The following is a 23,486-nucleotide window of genomic DNA, read 5'->3' on the forward strand; positions in this document are numbered from 1 at the left end:
AGTAGCGCTTGTCCACAGCACCCTGTCCTGCCGCTCTGCTGGAACACTGTGACCCACCTCTACCGCCCGCTTGTGCCCGGCTTCTGATTGCAGTACGGCTTCACGCTGAGTGTCTTCACAGCCATGATCGGCTGCGAGGAGAATACACGTGCTGCAGGCAGCCCAGGGGAGCCACTGGCCAGGCCACTGTACGGACGAGGGATGGGTGTACTAGAGGGGACCGGAGGATGTGCTCCCTAGTTCCGGCTGCGCTCCCCGCCTGTAGAGTTCTCTTCTGTCCGATCGTCAGATCGCTGCCGCAGGGATATGGGAGAGAAGCGATGTGCAGCAATGCGCTATATGATGCAGCGCAGCCGGAACTAGGGAGCACATCCTCCGGTCACCTCTAGTACACCCATCCCCCGTCCGTACAGTGGCCTGGCCAGTGGCTCCCCTGGGCTGCCTGCAGCACGTGTATTCTCCTCGCAGCCGATCATGGCTGTGAAGACACTCAGCGTGAAGCCGTACTGCAATCAGAAGCCGGGCACCAGCGGGCTGAGGAAGTGGGTCACAGTGTTCCAGCAGAGCGGCAGGACAGGGTGCTGTGGACAAGCGTTACTACATCAAGGAGGCCATTCAAGTCATCCTAATCGCGGCTGCCAAAGGGGTGAGCAGGGGGAGGGGGTGACATTGGGAAATGTTAAATAGCTCCCACCTGTCCCTCTTTGGGAGTCCTGTCCCTCTTTCCTCCTCATTTGTCCCTCTTTCAGGCCTATATACCTCTCGACTAAAAATGTGTTTGACTGTAAATTTTATTCCCATACTTTAAATTGATATATCACGAATGGTAAAATGTTACTATGAAACATGAGGAACATGAAGGAAAATGAACCAGGATAAAAAGGACCAGGGTGGTTTGAATTATAAAACAACGTATTTTTCTTATGAAATCTTTATAGTATGCATGAATAGGGTTGTGATGGGGTTGTGGCAGGGGCGTGGCTTAAGTGTCCCTCTTCCTCATCTCAAAAAGTTGGGCGGTATGGTTAAGGGGAGGAAGCGGTGTTAAAGTGCAAGCATACTGGATCAGGGCAGAGGGGTACCCTATACTGCAGGGTGTAATAATCATAGAATGGTTGTGTATTTATAAATAGAATGGTTGTAGTAATGCTGCAATGTATGTGCTGTAAGAAGGGTGATGGGATGTGATCACTAATAAGCTGTAGGTCGGTGCAATCATGTGGAGTGTGGCGGGTGATGTAAGGGAGCATACTGAAGTGCAGTGATATGTGGAATGTGATAGTGGTACAGTATTGTATGAAATGTGTCAGAGTGCAATAACCTATGTTATAAGGAAATAGTATTGTTTGAGTTGTCTATTGGGAGATAGGTGGAGCTGCAGTAAAGTATTAGGTGAGAGTAATGGAGGCGAAGGAACGCATGGTGATAGGGAGTGCAGTAATGCATGGGACGTGATAGGGGTTAACTTGCAGGGATGAATGTGATGTGATGGGGGTTGCAGGGATGAATGTGATGTGATAGGGGTTGCAGAGGACGTGATAGGAGGTACAGGGATGTCCTATGCTGTAAGCAGAGTTGCCGGTCCTGCTTTCCCCTGGTTGCAACCCACCCGGCTACTTTTTCATGCCACCCGGCTGGAAAAAAATTCTGGGGAGAACACTGAAGCCGTTTAAAAGGGGGAAGCTGGTGGACTCACCTCCCTTGTAGAAAAAAAAAAGGACAATGGGATGTTACTCACATACAAAAGTAACTTTTATTAAAAGCTCCAAGATTTGCAACGCGTTTCACGAGTCACTATTCCGCTTCATCTGGCAATGGTTTGGAGGGTACACAGTAGGGTCAATATCCTGGCTAAGCGCCTCTTTTAATCGCTTTTACTCTTGTTGGCGCCTCTGTAATACGGTTTTACAAAGGCAACTGGCATCGTTTACAAGGAAATAAATATGGCATCCTCCATCTCACCTCGGGTTCCCTTTAAATATTCTTCCCCTGGTTGCCCATCCTTCAGACTTGATGACATGTTAGTTGGCTGGTGGCGTTATCATAATCATCACCCGGAGGGGAAAGAATCAGACAGTGACAGCGGAGATAAATGCTTGCATGAGATGACGCAGGCGGCTCCAGTACCGCTGATAACAGTGATGGATGGTTTACATTCACGGAATACAAGCACAAAGCAGGCTTTCCTTCTGACATCTACATCAATGAGGTCGGGACTGGAGTGCGCAGGTGTCCTGTGCTGCCACTGAAGGTCGCTGCTGCAACAATGTCATCCTCATAAGCAGACATGTAATTATAAGTCATGGCTGCCACATAGCAAATACTACAGGCCCCCCTGTAGTACCTACAGTCTCTGGCCCCTTAAAGTGTACCACAGCCGAGAGGACACAAAAGATTTATACAGACCTGGGGCTTCCTCCAGCCCCATCCGCACCGATCGCTCCCATGCCACCGCCCTCAGTCTTCTCCAGCTCCGGTACCGGGTCCCGTAACTTCAGCCAGTCACGGCCAGCCTGCGCAAGAAAAGTGCGCCCTCTATGTATCTCTCCAGTGGCTGCTGGAGAAATACGTAGAGGGCGCACTTCTCTTGCGTCAGACTGGCCCCGACTGGCTGAAGTTACGGGACCCGGTACCGAAGAGGGAGAAGACTGAGGACGGTGGCATGGGAGCGATCGGTGTGCATCTCTCTGCTCTGGTGGACCAGAAACCGCTGGTACAAAAAGGGGGCCTTCCAAAGCACAGACTTGCCGCTACTGCCGATCGCGCTGCCCTCCCGTCCCTATGACAGCAGAGCTCTGTGAGCCGGCCAGGAGCCAATTTCATTGGTTAATGTGAGCCAATGAGCTTGGCTCACAGTGATCACAGGGTCAGGAGCCGGCTCACAGAGATCTGCCATCATACCAATGGCAGGGCGAGTGAGCTACAGCGGCGAAAGAGCGTCCCGATCCGCGTCAGCATGTGGTGGGCTTATTGAAATCTACGCCCTGGCAGGGATAACCGGTACCAAACAGGGCGTGGATTTCAATTAGCGCGGTCCGAAAGCGGTTAACAAATAAGATCATAAGCATTAAGGAGTCAGACTGAATAGCAATTATTTTTTCACTCCCAAAGAAATAAGTTATCAACATTTCATGATTAGCTTTAATTGTTTATTTTTTTTTTTTTTAATTTTTGCTATTTAAAACATTATTTCAAAATTCAGCAAAACAGTACTGAAAACTGTGTAAAAAAAGCAGCACAATATTTACAAAACCAGAGTATATATATTAATGGAGTGCTCATTTTGAATGGAGTGAGCAAGAAATAAAATATCCCTTATGCCTGGTACACACCATGCAATTTCCCATCGGATTTCAGAACAATCATTTCCGATTGATTTTGTACAGAAAATCGTTCAGAAAAACAGTTGGAAATCAGACTAAACCTGTTGGAAATTATTGATTTGACCTGAAATCTGGTGGAAATTGCAAAGTGTGCACCCGGTGTTACAGTTTCAATTCAGACATTGAAAATTAATTAAATTTTAAATTAGATAAACTATATTTATATATTACTATCTCATGTATATATTAAACAGAAACCTTTAAATATTCATACAAATAAAATTATAAACTCATTTTTTCTTATATTAATTTAAGTATACCCTGTCAATTGTGAATACAGTAAGTTCTGCAATAATTTCCATTGTTTGAGAACAACACTTTTAGAATTTTAAGGTGGCCACTAACTGTCCAATTTCTAGCGAAAAATCGTTCGAGCGATCAGAAATTCTGGATTGGACGAAAAATTGTTCACTACACCATCAACTAACCAATCTTTGCTTCCTATCTATCACGACCACCAAGAAAATCCACATTTTCGTTCGACGAAAATTCATTCGGGCGACATTTTTTTCACTCGTTCATAATCGATTGTGTCCACCAATGGAGATTATTTACAACCAATCCGATCAGAATTTCTGATCGCTCTAACGATTTTGCGCCAGAAATTGGACCGTTAGTGGCCAGCTTTAGAATGATAAAGAATTATATAGAATACAATCTGTGTTGATTAGGACTATAGTAAATCATTTTACATGTCATTTATTATTCCACAGAATTGGATTATTTTTCACAGAACTGTTTTTTCTGTTTAGTTTAATTTTATAGCTATATTTGCACCCTTACACAAAAAAGGCTGCAAAATAGAAAAAAAAAATCTATAAAAACGAGAAAGCCAACAAATAACCCTGTGATGAAATAAAACAAAACCATGTTGTACCATGCAGTAAGTCTGTAGACCTTTTACAGGTTGCAGCCTATTTGAGAAATTTATTCTTGTAATATTTTATTTCATGGTTAATATGGAAAAATAGTGAAAAAAGAAATGCAGAAATGATTAGAAAGGGCTCATGGTAGCCATACCTAGAAAGATTCTTGTTTCATTCATGCAGATGACCTCCATAGGATTTTTTGAAAGCCTCAGTTTGACCAATGTTTTATACGTTTTTACTGTAATAGAATAGTATGTCAATACATTATGCAAAAGAAAGCTTGAAAAAAAAAAAATTTGCAGTTTCTGAAAAATGGAGAATAGACAAACCAGTTGTCAATTTCTAAAGCTTGGTACACACATCCAATTTTCATTGGCCAATTTTTACCACTTGCATGTAGAAATCTCACATTTCCATTTGTAACATTTAATATTTTGCTGATTTATCTTTTTTTCTTTAACATTATTGATTTTTTTTGATCTTTTATATATTTTTAAGGAATAAATACTATTAAAGAATATACCGGTAATCTAAAATTTGATAAAATAATAATTAAAAAACTACACATTCACTTTAATAGGTATTTTGAAACCTGCATAAAAAGATTAAATATTTCTACAGGCTTTCTAGATTTACCATTGGCCACAAGAACTCAACCTCCCTGGCGGTAAGCCCGACCTACGTTCTGGCTAGCCGCCGGAGAGGATCGCATGGCCCCCTGAGGATTTTTTAAAATAAAAATGGTTTTAAATGCTAAAGCTAGCACTTCGCTAGCTAAATATGCCCCCCAAGTGCCTCGGCTCTCCACCCGATCCCCGCCGTTATACGTACCCCCCAGGGATCCCGCGATGGCGCAGCCTCCCAATCAGCTCCAGGCTTCGCTATGGGGAGGATCGGGACTGCGCATGACGTCATGTCCGATCGTCGCCATAGCGACGACTGAAGCTAAACAGTGAAGATGCGGCTCTCGCGGGATCGCGGACGGGTAAATATTGCCGGCTGATCAGAGGGGTGCCGGAGGACTTGGGGGGCATATTTAGCTAGCGAAGTGCTAGCTTAACCTTTTGCGGACCACGGACGTTGAATCAACGTCCAGCAGGTGGTGCTACCGTTCTGACCAGACGTTGATTCGATGTCCGCGCTAACAAACCGTCCCGACGCGTGCGCACCGGAGAGGGGAGATTAAGCTGTCATTTGACAGCTGGCATCTCCCCTCAGTGATCAGCAGCCATCGCGTATGGCTGCTGATCATGTGATCACTACGATCGCCGTTGGATCGTAGTGATCACTTTGACAGCTGCGGCGGTAGGGGGAAAAGGATCCACTCCCCTCCATGCCGTTCCAGTGGTGATCGGCGCCCCCCTCTGCTCTGGCCGGCATCTCTGCTCCATCTGACGTCAGCACCGGGTCCCGGCTTGATGACGTCATCAAGCCGCGACCCGGACCTGAGCGTCATTTGGAGTGGAGATGCCAGCTGGAGAAGAGGTGGCTACTGCGGCTCATCGCTGGAGCCTGGAAGGTTAGTGGTGGCTGCCAGCTACAGGGGGGACACCTGCCTCCATGGGGGACACCATGCCCAGCCAGCCACAGATGGGATCTGGCCGCCCGACCCCCCCAAACGCGCCCCCCCCCCCCCCCCTACATGCAAATTGCCCTGGTCCTTAAAGGAAAACTTAAGTCAAATAAAAAAAATGACATTTACTCACCTGGGGCATCCCTCAGCACCCCGAAGCTGGATGGTGCCCTCGCAGCCCCGCTCCGATCGTCCTGTCCCCGCCGGCGGCTACTTCCGGTTCGGCGACAGCCGCCGACAGGCTGGGAACGCGGCTGATTTTCCGCGTTCCCAGCCGCTGCTATCACCCTCTATGCTGCTATAGCGTATATATAGACGCTATAGCAGCATAGAGGGTGATAGCAGCGGCTGGGAACGCGGAAAATCAGCCGCGTTCCCAGCCTGTCGGCGGCTGTCGCCGAACCGGAAGTAGCCGCCGGCGGGGACAGGACGATCGGAGCGGGGCTGCGAGGGCACCATCCAGCTTCGGGGTGCTGAGGGATGCCCCAGGTGAGTAAATGTCATTTTTTTTATTTGACTTAAGTTTTCCTTTAAGGGGGGTTAGGCGGCTGGTCCTGAAAATTTAAATCAAATTTTATTTTTTAAAAAATCCTCTCGCGGACGCAGCATCTGAAACTGCATACCGCCAGGGAGGTTAAAGAGGAACTCCAGTGAAAATAATGTAATGAAAAAAGTGCTTCATTTTTACAATAATTATGTATAAATGATTTAGTCAGTGTTTGCTCATTGTAAAATCTTTAGTCTCCCCGATTTACATTCTGACATTTATTACATGGTGACATTTTTACTGTGGGCAGGTTATGTAGCTGCTGCTAGCTGTTTTGGCTGTTGGAGACAGCTGTAAACAGCTATTTCCTGTCTGTGAACCTTGTTACATTGTGGCAAACTGTCAAAAGTACCACGGTCCTCAGAGCTTCTTGTGGGAGGGGTTTCACCACAATATCAGTCATACAGCGCCCCCTGATGGTCTGTTTGTGAAAAGCAATAGATTTCTCATGTAAAAGGAGGTATCAGCTACTGATTGGGATGAAGTTAAATTCTCGGTTGGAGTTTCTCTTTAAAGGACACCTGAAGTGAGAGGGATGTGGAGGCTGCCATATTTATTTCCTTTTAAATAGTACCTGTTACCTGGCTGTCCTGCTGATCCTCTGCCTCTAATACATTTAGCCATAGCCCCTGAACAAGCATATGCAGATCAGGTGTTCCTGAAATTATTGTCAGATCTGACAAGATTAGCTGCATGCTTGTTTCTGGTGTGATTCAGACACTACTGCAGCCAAAGAGAGCAGCAGGGCTGCCAGGCACCTGGTATTGTTTAAAAGGAAATAATTATGGCAACCTCCATATTCTTCTCCAGTTGTCTAAAGGAAGGATTGTACGGTTCCCTCCATTATCTATAAATATGGTAAGACCTATTTTAGTGATGATTTATCAGAATTTCCTGTGTTAAGAAAAAAAAACTCCTGCCGTGCAGCGTGACAGCCAATAGGATGATTACAGAACATACACATTAATACGTATGAGTATTTGACAGTAATTTCAGTAATTGGTTCATATTTACTGAGTGACCAAAATTTCCAGTGTGTGGCTACTATGACATTTTACTACGATAAAGTGCACCTGTCATTCTGTAACACAGCAACATGGGCAGGAGGCGGACACTGGGGAAAATAGGCACTGATCTTTCTTATTTTTGTTCTTTAATCTTGCAAGCTTCCACCTGGAAGGCTGGTGCTGAAGTATTGTTTACTTAGAGTTCTTAACATTTCCATAAGTTATAATGATGCAATATATACAGTACATAGCACCTTTTTACAGACTGGCATTTCGTCCGGTACGTAAAGTATAAGCCAGGGGTAGGGAAGCTATGGCTCGGGAGTCAGATGTGGCTCTTTTGATGGCTACATCTGGCTCACAGACAAATCAGTAGGGGTTGATTCACTAACCTACACTGCTCAAGCAGCTCAGCTTAGTGAGATAGCGCAAGTAAAATTTTCAGAGTAGGCACACTACTGATGTAGCATCTCCAATTGTCCCATCCTGGATCCTGTCAGGTCCAGTGACTTTGTAGGACGAGATCCCCGCACTTTGATTGAACCAAAGTGCAGGGATCTCGTCCTATAAAGTGAATCAACCCCCAACCAGATAGCTAATTGTACAAACGGTTAGTCGGTATGTCTCCTCTATGGCTCTCGGGGAAATTGCTGATGTTGCTGAAACCCAAGAGAAGCTGAAGACGTGTCTGACACTGCCGCTGCCTGCCGGATGGACTGTATACACATCACCATGGCAACAGGGACGTGAGCCCTACTGTCCCAGTTTGAAACATTGTATGGCTCTCACGGAATTACATTTAAAAATATGTGGCGTTTATGACTCTCAGCCAAAATGGTTCCTGACCCCTGGTATAAGCCATCACTTCTGTTCCTGTATTGTCAGTTAACTAACTGCTGTGTGTGCCCACTTGAAGTATCCGATTCTTGCATGCATCTCTAATTGTAAAAGTTCCCATACATTAAGAGTCGGTTCACACTTGCTTAAAAAAAAACGTATATGGGTTGTACGTTTTTTGACGCGGCACTGTGCACTGATCCCAATGTTAAAAATAGCATTTCACTCTGGTCAGAATTTGGATCCGTGGGATCCGGTCATGAAAACTGAACGGAGAGTCAGGATTTGCCACAATTTCACGGAGTCCGGATCCCCATGGAGGCAATAAAGGGCAACGCAAAAACAAATCTCCCTTCACACACAGAACTTTGCAGACAAAATGGAAGCCAAAGCAGATTGCCTACTGCCTGCTCCTCCCCTCAGTGTCATCTTTGCGGACCTCTTATCCAACAGAAACGCACAGCAAGGACACGTTTTTGACATAAGTTTAAATGGACTGGAAACTTGAAAAACTGAAAACTGATCCGTTTAAAACGCATTCCGAACTGCAACCTGACAGCTGTGGACCGAGCCTAACCGATTTTGCAGCTCGATCGACCATCCGATTTGAAAATGTTATCGAATTGGATGAAAATTGGTGCTGCAACGTGTTAACCTGATCGATGATTTGATCGATTTTGGCCCGAAATCGGTTAAATGTGTCCAAAGGATGTGCTGGAAAGATCTCAAAGGTTTAGTGTCAAGAAAAAAAATATATTCAGAAGTGACAATAACCCTATACTAAAGTGCAGACAAGGCATGTGTGCTAAAGTGCAGACAAGGCATGCACAGAGATGATAAGCAGTGCAGGTAAACAATCTAGAATTAATGTGCTCATACATTACACGACTTGGAAGCCAATCGACCATCCGATTCCACAAAAAATTGTTGCAGCCAAGAAAATGCCCAATCGATAATGCAACCAATTTCGGGCTGAAGTTGGTTGCATGTATTGATCGGAAATGTTGCAAGATGTCGGGCCGACGTGGTCAACTAGGTGCATGGCAGTAATGGCGAGCAATATCGGGAATGAGCGACGAATGGGACGAAGCCCTCTGCACTGATCGATGGGGGTATCCAGATCAGGTAGAGCTCATTAACTCCTCTCCCCACCGCTCCTATCTGCAGCCATCCATAGTTTTCAGTTTCGTGACCTTTGGGGTCACGACACAGGAGATGCAGCGTCTGTGCTCTTCTCAGAAAGCACAGCGCTGATTGGCGTGGAGGGGGCGGGGAAGAGGCGGGAGCAAGCAGAGGAGAGCCAGTGAGAAGGCTCTGATTGGCTTGGAGGGGTCGGGGAAGAGGCGGGAGCAAGCAGAGGAGAGCCAGTGAGAAGGCTCTGATTGGCGTGGAGGGGGCGGGGAAGAGGCGGGAGCAAGCAGAGGAGAGCCAGTGAGAAGGCTCTGATTGGCGTGGAGGGGGCGGGGAAGAGGTGGGAGCAAGCAGAGGAGAGCCAGTGAGAAGGCTCTGATTGGCGTGGAGGGGGCGTGGAAGAGGCAGGAGCAAGCAGAGGAGAGAAAGTGAGAAGGCTCTGATAGGCGGGGAAGTGGCGTTACACAGGAGTTCCGATCCTACAGTGGGATGTCCTTTCGCCGTTAGTTTGCCGACATTCTGCATGTCGGCAAATTCCGGGGGGGGTTAGCGGGGCACTGAAAGACTGACTATTCTCTTTTACTAATCGATCTGATCAGTGCTCCATGTTCTGAAATTAAAAAAAATTGTTACTGTGTCGGTCAAAATCAAGCCAACAGTAGCAGATTTCTTTACATATCGACCAATATTTTCCAACCTGCCTAATCTAGTAAATTGGTCAATTTGGCCAGATATCAGCCAATCTCCACTAATCGAGCAGAATGAAACATAACCGATTCTCCCCCAGTCTGATAAAATGATCAAATCGAATGGTCGATCGTACAGAAAAATTGAGTAATGTATAGGCAGTAACGATGGTGAATGAGATGCAAATAACTTTGAGTTGATGCAGGATTATGCTAATTTTATATGCAAATTTATGCAACTTGAAAATTGACCAATCAAATTTTATTTCAACAGGATTTGATTGGTTCATTTTCAAGCTGCACACATTTGCATACAAAATGTGCATAACGCTGCATTAACTCAAAATGATTTGCATCTTACTGACCATCCCTAATAGGCACTTTAAATCTCCTAACCTAACCTTTAATCCTGCCATGATATTATGCAAACACCAGTTAGATGCCAATAAACCAAAGAAGTGAACTTCTAAAATATGCAAATTCTTAAATATCTAAACACTAAGTACAATTTCCCTGTTTCCGCCCTCCTGCTTCATAGTCATATGTTTATTACTCAACGACAGGTGCACTTTAGAAAATAAAGAGATTTGATAGTTTTTAAAAAACGTTATATACATAGAAAATGGTATACAGTTTGTTATATCATGGTATGGATTTTCTCCCCTCCGTCCCTCCAGTATTGTAAGGCATCAAATATTGAGCAGAGATTTGAACAAGCCTTTAAATGAAAGGCATTAAAGGTTGTGTGAGATGTAATGAGATTACATCAGCCACATATAGATACAGTAATCAGTCACAGCCCTCAATCTCGTCGGTCTGTGAGATGTCCGAGGCATCGAAGTATACTTGCCAACACTCCCAATAAAAATCAAAAGCTCAATCAGCCTAAAAAAAAATGACCTAACCTCACTCAAATCCACTTAAATCCCATTTACACCCGCCCCTTCAGTCACAGCCCCACCCTCGCACTTCACTGAAAAAAAAACCTAGAACTGTTGGCAAGTATTTTAGTACATTGCTCTGTGTTTTAGATAAAAACATCAAAGTCTTGTTCAAAGACCTAAAAAATGTTCTCAGTAAAATATAACATTTGTTATACTGTTAGTGTATTATCATAAATATTTCTATGAAAAAAAACAGAAGAAGACACGCCCTTTAACACAAAACCATTCACTTTACCATCTGTCTTTGTGGAACACTTCCTTTTTTGCAATATCTTTTGGATGCTCAGAAATGCAAGCCCCGTTAATGTCGAGATTTGTGAGTTTGTTGTTGTCGGGCTTCTCCTCCTGACTAGTGCACAACTTGAGCGCCCTGGTAATGAAAACATCAAGGTTAAACGTGGATTCAGGATCCTTGGCCATATTACTTGGGGCCTCCTGATGAGGAGGGCATGGCTGATGATCTTCCTGCATCTCAGAAACTGGGCTTGGAGCACATTCTGGGCTTAGTGGACATTCAAGTCCAGCCTGAGTGCTTTTAACCCACTGAGCTATCTCCAGAAAGAGATTGGATGGCTCTTCTCCCAAGGCAATGTCTCCTGTGGGTGGCATTGTAGTCTTTTTCCAGTTGGAAAGATCCAAGATGAGTTTAGGTTCAGAATAATGGTGGGGCTTGTTGTCTCTCCACAGTAACTTATCCAAGTAGGATGGGGATCCTACTTTATATTCACAGGATCTTCCACAATCCCCCTCAAAAACCCGATCCATTGAGGAGTGGGACTGCTCTAGGAACCTTTCGGAGCTGCTTTGAGAGTACTTGCGTGGATCGACTTGAGCTTCTTCAGCCTGCGACCCTGATCCAGCACGAGGATCTCGCTGAACCTCACTCATGGCGTGGCTATGGCCTTGTCTCCAGTCCATGTCAGAAGACATGCTCACTTGATACCTGCAAAAGCAGAAAATATTATTTAGGTAAAGCAAGCCATTAGAGAACTCTACATTGGTTTGGTCCACAATAATACCTGCCATACTGCTGCTAAGACCAGATCTTAGCTCACAATGGGCCTGATTCAGTAAACGGTGCTAACCCAGTTAGCACGCCTAAAGGCTTTGGGCGTGCTAACTAGAGTGCCAAGCAGTTAGCACATACAAACTATTTAGCACCGTAGTTAGCACATGCAAACTGCTACTTAGCACTGTGCTAACTATGGTGCTAAGTAGTTTGCATGTGCTAACTACGGTGCTAAGTAGTTTGATGTGCTAACTACTTTGCACACTAGTTAGCACATGCAAAGTGGCTTTTCACTGGCGTGCTAACATTTAGGGCTCGATTCAGTAAACGGTGCTAACCCAGTTAGCACGCCTAAAGGCTTTGGGCGTGCTAACTAGGGTGCTAAGTAGTTAGCACATACAAACTACTTAGCACCGTAGTTAGCACATGCAAACATAGCACTGTAGCTAGCACATGCAAACTACTTAGCACCGTAGTTTGGACATGCAAACTACTACTTAGCACCGTGCTAACTAGGGTGCTAAGCTCCATGGTTAGATACCCTGGTCTTGCTAAATATGATCCTGTAAAAGATAGAATATTTGGAAATTTAAATTCAATCTGAGCTCTATATATTATGGGACGATCATTATATTATATTTAACTATACCTCTCATCTTCCACAGTGATAATTGATGCTGAAGCTACTGTTGTAAAAGTTAGGAGGCGCACTGCTACACTGCATATTCTGTCATATGTTCCTTTTCTTTGTTGAATAAACACTGTTTTGTTTTGTTTTTAAAAACTAGGGTGCTAAGTAGTTTACATGTGCTAACTACGGTGCTAAGTAGTTTGCATGCGCTAACTACTTAGCACGTGCAAAGCAAGTTAGCACATGCAAAGTGGAGAGACATCACAAGCCATGAGACTTTTTTTCAAATGACTTTTCAGCCTTGTGAGTGTTAAAAATTGCCTATTAATATTTCATTTGTACAAGAAAAGTTGGCTGATGGAGCTCCAAACAATCCAATAACTTTGTGTATTTGTTAGCAGGAAGTCCAAGATCAAATCACCTAACACTGACCCACAGTAGAGGGACACTCACCTCACTTCTCCTCGAGTTATATAAACCAGATTGGACTTGATCTCCAGATTTACAGACAGTACCTCTGGGTATACAGGCAGGGCTGACCACCTTAAGCAGAAAACCCAGCATGCATTAACCCCTTCAGTACCAAGTGGTCTCTGCCCCCTTAAAGAGAACCTGAACTGAAGATAAAAAGTCAAAATAAACATACACAGGTCATACTTGCCTCCCATGTAGTCTGCTCATCAATCTCTTTTTCCTGTCCGGCGTCCTGTTTGTCCACTGTGATCAATGGAATTCTCTGTCCTTCATTTTGAAAATGGCTATTACCCCATAACAGCTTCCTGATCAGCACACTGTTAAACTGTAATATCACCCATGTGAACCATAAGGAAACATGGACACTACCTTGCACATTCAGTTGTAACTGGCAGCAGCTGATATATAACTGACAGCAACTGGTATATTTCAGTTCTGACAAAATTTTGTCAGAACTGGAAGGGATAACTGTAAGAAGAAACTGGTGAGCTTTTGAGAGGAACTGATGGTGAGGTTAGTGTGTAATATTCATTTGCAGCTACATCATGTGTTTATTTTAAATAATTTTACTCAGTACAGGTTCCCAGACCAGAGACCACTGGTACCAAAAACCGGCGCATAATGACTAATCACTGCTACAGCCATCCATCCGTCGCCTCAGGCCATCCACTCTGCCGTATCTATGACGACGGCAGAGCTTTGTGAGTCAGTCCTGAGAGTTTTGTCTCATTTATGACAGGGTCAGGAGCCAAATAAATCGGCAGGATTTGGCCCTGGCAGGAATAATGGCCTCCAAACAGGGCGTAGATTTCAATTAACGCAGTCTGGAAGCGGTTAAAAATCAAATGTCATGGTTACACCTATCATTTAATGGATTTCCAGCTGCCCTCAACCCCTCTCCCTCTGCATGGGATCCTACAGAAGCCCAAAGAGCTCTCCTACTTACCTGACAGAGGCCCGCGATTGACCCAGTTGGACAGCTGTCGGAGGGGCAGAGCGGCTGAATGGAACAGAGCAGAACAGCGAGGGGCCAGGAGGACTATAGGGGGCTGGAAGAGGCCCCAGGTAAGTTAAACTGGGCACATACAGTATATTTCAATTTGGGTTCCCTTTAAGAAGTAGTACTAATTTTATACCCAGGCCATAGAGAACAAAACAGGATGGAGGCAGGGTGAGCATTTGCAGCCCCCTTACACACAAAAAACAAGGTAGGGCAAGGGAAAGGCAAGAGAGGCTCCAGCCTCAGGGCGCAGTGTAGGAGGAGGCGCACAACTCACTCAGCTATCATTCCCCTATTGTGTTTGAAGCAGTGAGAGAAGAAAAGGGGATAAATGACGGTGACTGCAAGCCAGATAACTAGAGATTAAGGTGTTGGGAGGTTTGGGGACTCTGGAAGGCCTCTTAAGCCCCATACACACGCTCAACAGCGGTCTTTTATGCAGCACAATTATCAAATGATTAACGTCTTATGAGTCTTATCAGTTGTTTGAACAATAGCAAGCAACTTTTTTTTGGTTGTTTCAGCTTGTTTCACAACAAAAGTGGTTTGATAATTGTGCTGCATAAAAGATCGCTGTTGAGCGTGTGTATGGAGCTTTACTCTAATAGCAATCAGTGTGTGACGGCTGGGGTGGGAGGGATGGAGGGGCGCACTTTGGTGTTTCACCCTTGGGTGCTGGAGGACCTTGTCCCGGCTCTGCATATAAAGCACTACTGACCTTAGGCAGTAACCACCCTAGGCCATAGCCTATAAGGCCCTTTCAGAAATCTGACCCGGATCACAAGGTGAATCAATAAAAGCATGGTCAGCTATGACAATGACGCAGTAACCAGTGGAACGCACCTGTCCCAGTTGGACATCTGGCTCTGGCTGGCCTCCATCAGCAAGATGTCATCAATCTCGTCCTCGATGCGGAAGGGCTGCAGAGAGATCGGCTCATCCTCCGGGCAGGAATAGGGGCTCATATAGGAGTGTTGCAGAGCAGCCTCGGCAGTCAGACGGTCCATGGGGTTGAAGGTCAGAATCTTTTCCAGGAAATCGATAGCTGAGGATCAGAGAGAAGAATGCTCACTCTGTGCGGGTGACACAGGGCCTTGTGTCTTACTGACAAGGGAACGTGCTTCAGATATAAGCCGATTATATAACAAGGCAGACAGCAACCAGCAATGTCCTGCCACGTACTCCATGTAATGCTAGACATGCATCAGACCTGACTAAGGGCTCTTTTTCACTACCAGAATCCGAGCCAGGATCATCCACAAGGCAAACCTAGGCAGTTGCCTGCGGCCTGGAGAGTGTCTAGGGGCCTAGTGGGTGCTAGGGTCTAGGGCAGGGGTCTCAAACTCGCGGCCCATTTGCGGCCCTCGATACAATATTTTGTGGCCCTCACTGGCAAAAGCTTCCTTATAGTTCGCTTCAGTGCTCCCAAGTAATCCGCCGCATCCCCGCCGCTAAACAAGGGCTGCAGAGCCCCCAAATCGCCCGGGGGGCAATCCGCCGGCATTTCCTGGAAGGGGCAGAGCTTTCAGCTTCAGCTCTGCCCCTCCTGACGTCAATCGCCGCCTCTCCCTGCCCCTCTCTGTGAAGGAAGAGTGAGAGGGGGCGGGCAGAGGCGGCGATGCGCCGCGATTGTGAAATCCCTTATGCAGCCCAGCCTCATCCTGACTTTGCCTCCTGCGGCCCCCAGGTAAACTGAGTTTGAGACGCCTGGTCTATGGGCACTGAATCTTATAAAAAAAAAAAAAAAGCCAGGTGATCATCAGCGGTAGGCAAAAAACTGCTATCTTGCCTAGGGCCCCATTTCATCTTAAAGCAGACCAGAACTCAGAAAGTCCTCTCTGCTCTAAACGATACGCAACAACATAATAACCTTTACACAAAAAACATTTCTTTGTTACAGCTGATACAAATCCCGCAATAAACCTGCAGAGTTTCTACTTCCTGATTCATGGAAGCAGACATATTGTTATCAGCCTGTGCTTTCAAATGGGCTGATCTGCCATAGGCAGTCATGTGACACAGGGGAGGATCAAATTATAACTTGTGATTAGTCACAGATGAGGGGGAATTAGACAGGCTAAACGCTCTAAATACATACAGGGTGCATTCCTCTAGGTGTTCATTCTCTCCTGTGCAAGAGTTCAGGTTCACTTTTCTGACCAGTATTCGGCGATCTGATTCTGATCGCTTGCGGATCGTGAGACCCTAAGTACAGGGCAAACTGATGGAAACGGCAGCAACCGTTTCCATTAAAGTGATCTGTTTGCACCGTAATTTTCTCCCGCTCAGAATCGCCGTCCTGCTGCATTTTTTAAGTGGAGCTGAACTCTTACACAGGACAGAAGGAAAACACAGAAAAATGCACCCTGTTTATATTTAGAGAGTTTAGCCTGTCTAATTCCCCCTCAACTACGGCTAATTACAAATGTAATTTGATCTCTCAGTTGTGTCAGCTGGCTAGCTTGGCAGAGCAGCTAATTAATAAATACAGGATGTTAAAGAGGAACTCTGGTGAAAATAATAAAAAAGATAATAAAAAAAAGTACTTGATTTTTACAATAATTATGTATAAATGATTTAGTCAATGTTTGCCCTTGGAAAAATCTTTCCTCTCCCTGATTTAAATTCTGACATTTATCACATGGTGACATTTTTACTGCTGGCAGGAGATTGCTTGCTTGCTTGCTTTTTTAGCAGTTGGAAACAGCTGTTATTTCCCACAATGCAAAAAGGCTGCCACAGTGTGATATCAGAACCATGGTCCTGACATCACACTGTGGGAGGGGTTTCACCACATTATCAGCCATACAGTGCCCCCTGGTGATCAGTTTGTGAAAAGGAAAATATTTCTCTTTAACATTATGTCTGCTTCCATGAAAGCAGGAAGTAGAAACACTGCAGATTTATTGCAGGATTTGTATCAGCTGTAACAAAGAAAGGGTTTTCTTTAAGGCCTATTTCACACCAAGACGTTGCGTTTTAGGGGACAGTTAAGGTCGCATAACGTGCCCCTAATGCAACGCATGGTGGTGTTGAAGTTGGACGTCAGATTGAGCCGCGTTATGCGGCTCTTGGTGCGCCGTTTACTTCTATCCTGGGAAGCCCGGATCTTTTCAATGATTCGGATGATTCGAATTGGATCATTGAAAAGATCCGGATCTTTGAACCGAATCTTTGAATCATTTTACTAGGGAAGCAGGGGTGCAGCAGAGTGAGAGGTGCAGGAGAATGAGGGCACATTGAGGGTGCTAATGGGGAAAGGAGAGATGCAGCAGGAAGATTGTGCTTGTGCACAGAAGCTGCACTTCCTGTTTCTTCCAGACATGCACTGTGAACCGAATCCTTCATTGTGATGATCCGGATGATTCGACTCACAAAACATCCAAAGATCCGCATTATTCATGATCCGGACAACACTACAGTGCAGTGAATATTAATTAGCCATGTGGCTAGGAACAATAAGGACTCTCCCCTTACTGAGCATGTGCAAGCAGTCTAACGCAGCTAAAACCGCATATAACGCACAGCATGCTGCACTTTCTTTGAACGTCCAGCGTTACAATGTAACGCAACGTGTGCACAGCCCATTGATTTTTCATTACTGTGAGTTGGGCTGCGTCACAGGCTGCTCTAACGTGCGCCTGTAACGTCCCACTAAAGGTTATTCTGCTGTTGCTCATCATTTAGAGCAGAGAGGAAGTTCTGAGTCCAGGTCTCCTTTAATGCGATTGAGCTGCTATACTTTGTATAAGAAAATCGCATAGCTATCACACCAATATTTGAAAATATTTTACCGCTTGCTTTTTTTTCTTTTCCTTCCGTAGAATATCACAGATGCAGTTGCAACATACGCCCCGGCAGATTGTGATGGAATCGCGAGGGAGTCGTGGAAGAGGAAAATATAAAGAAACGTGGTCACAGCTTGTTTGCGATCCCATTTCTTAGTGTAAAAGGGCCCTTACTAGGGTTGGGGAGGAGAACCTGTGTGATCCACCAAACCTGAGCAGGATTCTTTTAAATATTGGCCCATATGCAATTCACTTTTCCTCCTGAGTTTTTTCCTTGGACATAATGTTTTTATCTTCAATTTAAATTAACTTTTTAGTACTTTGCAATGGAAAAAGATCCAAAAATTTGATGAAAAAGTACTGTCAAAATTATTTTGAGTATTTGTCTGCTTGCTGGTGCTTTCAAAAGGCATTTTATTTACAAGAAAATATAACCTAGGAGAAAACTGAAAAAGTGAATTGCATATGGCCCCTTGTGATAAAATGCCTTTTTAAGCCATAAGCCGGCAAGAAAAGCCTCAAAATAATTTTGATTGTACCTTTTCACCAATTTTTATGTAGTTTTCAATTGTAAAATGATTCAAAGTGACCGTATTTTTAAAGTGAACCAGAGACGAAGCACCCTTGTGTATTTTACCATATATATCAGTAAGAACATTAGAGAAAACACCTACCCTGCTCTCTGTTTCATCCTCACTGCTAAAAGTGTCTGTTATCAGCTGTGATAAGAATCCCGGACTGAGCATTCAGTCTGGCTTTGCAGGGAATAATTATAGCTGAGTCATTATAGCAGAGCCACAAGGGGGCAGGCTTGGGCTTGAAAAGACACCAGAGAAGACAGACTCAGCTATAATCTTTCCGTAGCAAAGCTCAGTCGGGGATTCTTATCCGAGGTGATAACGGTCAGATTAAACAAAGAACAGTGAAACAAAGAGCAGATTAGGTGTTTACTGTCATGTTCCCACTGATTTATAAGGTAAAATACAAGAGGGTGCTTCATCTCTGGTTCTCTTTAAGAGAAGAAGAAAATTATCTCCTAGGAGAAAACTCAGGAGAAAAGGTTAATTGCATATGCGCAATTTTCTGCTTTTAGATGCTAAATGTAGGGATTTCACAATTTCAATTTAAAATTGTGAATTTACAGAATTTGGATGTGTAAATTTGGAAAGCTGCTCAAAAACATGTTTGTGCACAAATAGCGAAAGAAGTCAATTAAGCATGCAGAAGAGACATGAATGTGAAAATTATAAGTGGAAAAGTGAATATTTCAAAGTAAAATTGTAACTTATTGTGAACATATTGTCGCAAATCCATGAAAATGTATTTGCGATAAATTACAATTTTGTGGTGTTGCAATGCAAACTCAGAATCCATTAAATTTGGAATTTGTTCAGAGTTTTTGTGCAAAATTTCAGAACATTGTCAGATTTGGAATTTGGCAATTCTGACCATCCTTATCCAAAAGCTAGCTCCCCTCACCGGGATCATGCCAAATTATATTAAGGATTGCTAAAAAGATGGAGAAAGAACAGTCACTACAGTCACATTTAGTACTTTTCACTGGAAGAGTGTGCACAGATATAAATTATCTCACTGTTTAGAAACTGCCACTATAATCTGATATGACCCAGGTAAAAGTTGCAGATAGTGTTTATGCTCGAATTCAGCATAGCCAATTCGGAACAATGAATACTCCCGATTGTCGCTGTTCATTACAGAACAAGAGGACAGGGTTAGGAGGAGTCCACTGGCTTGCGAGTCACGTTGTGTTTCACGTGACTCTGACGCTACCTCCTTCCAAACTTGAAATGCAATGTGACACGTAAGCCTGTGAACTACTCCTGACTCTGTCCGCTTGTTTGGTGCTGAACAGTGGCGGTGGGGAGTATTCGGATGTTCTGAATTGGCTGGGGGAAGGCAAAGGAGGTGGCAGAGGCTCTTCCGTCCAGCACCATTTGCAGACTGTTACTGCATGTGGCTGGACGTGTGAGGGGGAGCACTCACATTGTGTATCACTGTATCAAATACTGATCGAAAAAGCTTTTATAAAAGCTATTAGGAGAAGGAGGGGTGTTATTATTAAGTGGATAAGTAGGCTGGTGTTGGAAAAAACTGTTGTTTATTTTTCAATCTTTTTCCTTGCTGAGGCCCATAGATTTTAATTGTGTGTGCTGTTATACTGCGTGACTAGTGCAAGGCAATCGTACTGTCACTCCTGCCCAGCGCAGCACCACAAATCTCATTTGTTAACCATGGACTACGTGTATTTTGCTAGTATTTGGCTCCACCCACATGTCGTGCCCACACCCACTTTTTCCTTATTCGGTAGGGGGTACATTTGTTTAGGGATGACCCGCAAAGGGGTACATGTGCTGAAAAGGTTGAGAACCACTGTTCTAGCTCAAGACACAACAGGCACCTGCCTGCTTCGTCCCACACCATCTTCTATGCTCATTGCTACATCCTTGACTGTTGCATGGCTGATGGCCACTTTAAAGAGCTGCAGAGGGAAGTCCTTGATACAGGTGGACCTCCAGCATCTGACTATAATTGTGCGGACCCGAAACCCCTCACCTTCCAAGTCAATTTCCGGCACCAGCTTCCTCAGAGGCCTCTTCACTTCCCAGGTGGTGCTCACAAACGAGGGCATCACTTTGAGGAGTTCTGCCTTGTCTTCTTCGTGTAACACCGGAATGGTGTCCAGAATGAGCTGCATCTGCTCCAGCTCATGGCTTCCTAGAATAGAACAAATACAAAACAATGGCATGAGTAAAACTTAAAAACTAAATATTAGTAAAACAGAACTAATAATTTTTCCACCGTCTCTGTTCACCTCTCTGCCTGATGGAACAATAAATGTTAATAACACTCCCATAACTTCAGTTTCCAAAGCATGGTGCTCAGGGGTAATATTGGACTCCTTTCTCTTTATTCCTCATATTCACTCCCTAACCAGCTCCTGTCATCTCCAACTCAAAAACATACCTCGCATCCGACCTTTTCTCACTCAGGACACAACTAAGATGTTGTTAGCCCATGCTCTTATTATATACTGTATATCATCTGGACTATTGTAACATACTAATTTGCAGACTACCAACTAACAGACTGATAGCTTTCATGCTGAAATCTATTGATCATCGACGTGCTGTGTGTGATAGGAATCGATCCCTCTCTGATCCTATTTAAATCAGAGAAGGATCCATCGTTTTGCCACATTTGAGTGCCAATCTATGTGTGTATGGCCACCTTAAAGGATACCTGTAGCCCCCAGGGAAGAGAAAGGGCTTACCTCTTCTTAGGCGAGTATCTAACTTTTTCTTCCCTGGAAGGATGCAGGTATCCTTTTAAAGGACAACTGTAGCAAGAGGGATATTTATTTCCTGTTAAACAATACCAGTTGCCTGGCAGTCCTGCTGATTTATTTAGCTGCAGTAGTGTCTGAATCACACACACCAGAACCAAGCATACAGCTAATTTAATGTCAGGAACACCTGATCTGATCATGCTTGTTCTGGGTCTATGGCTAAAAGTATTTGAAGCAGAGGATCAGCAGGACAGCCAGGTTACTGGTATTGTTAAAATGAAAACAAATATGGCAGCCTCCATATTCCCTCCTTTAAGTTGCAGACACAGCAGACAGGCCGATATTAGATGCAATTTCTTCAGCAGTCTTGTCTAATATCGAGCGTCAGAAGATAATGATCTTTTTCCTTATGTACCATTAATCTGATGGCCATATTTACATCTCTCCAAGCAGTTTATGTCACATGACATCACATGGCAAGCACCAATGGAAGACAGGCATGTCTATTGCAAGGGGGAACTCCGCACCACAGTCCCCGCTCATCACAGTTCTGCCACCAGAGAGGTAAGTGAGGCGAGTGCTCCGGTAAGACAAGAGAATGAGATAGAAGAAGAGGCAGTGAGCTCCGGCCGTATCAAAGAGCTGTTTATGAAAACAATGTACATCTGCGGTGAAGCTATTCCTTTCCTGGCAGTAACGAGCCATGGGGGAGTTAATTATCGCGCTGTGGGGAACGGCGCGTGGCACGCCAATTAAGGAATCGCAAGGCGGGAAGCGAGGCTTATCTAACGATCTGCTGCAGTAGAAAGGAAAGGCTGCGGGTCCAACGTGAACCTGCCGGGACCGAAAGACGGGAAATGGAGGTATTTTATTGAATAAGAAGATTCTTCACAGAGCTGGACTTATAACTGTGTAATGAACTTTCCCCTCGTACTCACTGGCTGTCACATCTGGAAGCGACCCTCAGAGCCCAACACCAGGCAGAACGCTAAATATTACATCTGGCGGCCTAAAAAACTATTCAGAATGTTCCCTTTTTTGTCAAACGAGGCTTCTGCAGCTAAAGATTCTATTTTTAAAATTTTTTAAAATCTGGTTACCATGAGCTTGCTGGGCAATCTGTAACTCTGGGTGTTTTCAAGTCCTACCCCATAGAGCCCCATTTATCTCTGCTATGCAGCTACTCCTAACACTAACTTTACCCCACCTACTCCGATCAATACCCTCCACCCCACCAACTCCTAACACTACCCCCCCCACCTACTCCTAACACTACCCCCCCCACCTACCCGTAACACTACCCTCCCTCCCACCTACTCGTAACACTAACCTCCCCCCACCTACTCGTAACACTAACCTCCCCCCCACCTACTCGTAACACTAACCTCCCCCCCACCTACTCGTAACACTAACCTCCCCCCCACCTACTCGTAACACTAACCTCCCCCCCACCTACTCGTAACACTAACCTCCACCCCACCTACTCGTAACACTAACCTCCACCCCACCTACTCATAACACTAACCTCCCCCCACCTACTCGTAACACTAACCTCCCCCCCACCTACTCGTAACACTAACCTCCCCCCCACCTACTCGTAACACTAACCTCCCCCCCACCTACTCGTAACACTAACCTCCACCCCACCTACTCATAACACTAACCTCCCCCCACCTACTCGTAACACTAACCTCCCCCCCACCTACTCGTAACACTAACCTCCCCCCCACCTACTCGTAACACTAACCTCCACCCCACCTACTCATAACACTAACCTCCACCCCACCTACTCATAACACTAACCTCCCCCCACCTACTCGTAACACTAACCTCCCCCCCACCTACTCGTAACACTAACCTCCCCCCCACCTACTCCTAACACTACCCTCCCCCCCACCTGCTTCTGACAATAACCTCCCCCCACCTACTCGTAACACTAACCTCCCCCCCACCTACTCGTAACACTAACCTCCCCTCCACCAACTCCTAACACTACCCTCCCCCCCCACCTACTCGTAACACTAACCTCCCCTCCACCTACTCCTAACACTACCCTCCCCCCCACCTGCTTCTGACAATAACCTCCCCCCCACCTACTCCTAACACTAACTTTCTCACATGAACTAGTAACCCCAACTCTCCGACCTCTATGACTACATTGATATACATCTTGGATTAAGGAAGTGCCAGCCTTGTTGTATATTCTACTGTATGAATCATAACAGGTGTGCTGTCAATCACCTCAAACATTTGGCTTGAACACGCGGTTTGCCTTATGCCAAGGGAACGCGGGTTAAACC

General features: G+C 45.0%; 1 protein-coding gene across 3 annotated transcripts in view; it reads right to left on the reverse strand.

Annotated features, from left to right (window-relative positions):
- Nucleotides 1-11,121: 11,121 nt before the first annotated feature.
- MAPK4 (mitogen-activated protein kinase 4) overlaps nucleotides 11,122-23,486 on the reverse strand; it is a 152,832-nt gene continuing 140,467 nt past the window's right edge. For all 3 annotated transcript variants that reach the window (XM_068251357.1, XM_068251358.1, XM_068251359.1), the window contains exons 4-6: nucleotides 20,454-20,615; nucleotides 14,935-15,136; nucleotides 11,122-11,920 (exon numbers count right to left, since the gene is read on the reverse strand). In XM_068251357.1, the coding sequence (XP_068107458.1) occupies nucleotides 11,209-11,920; nucleotides 14,935-15,136; nucleotides 20,454-20,615 (1,076 nt within the window). In that variant the 3' untranslated portion in view covers nucleotides 11,122-11,208. The remainder of the gene's footprint in view (nucleotides 11,921-14,934; nucleotides 15,137-20,453; nucleotides 20,616-23,486) is intronic.

The sequence above is a fragment of the Hyperolius riggenbachi genome, chromosome 1 (assembly GCF_040937935.1).
Source record: "Hyperolius riggenbachi isolate aHypRig1 chromosome 1, aHypRig1.pri, whole genome shotgun sequence".
NCBI classification, from domain to species: Eukaryota; Metazoa; Chordata; class Amphibia; order Anura; family Hyperoliidae; genus Hyperolius; species Hyperolius riggenbachi.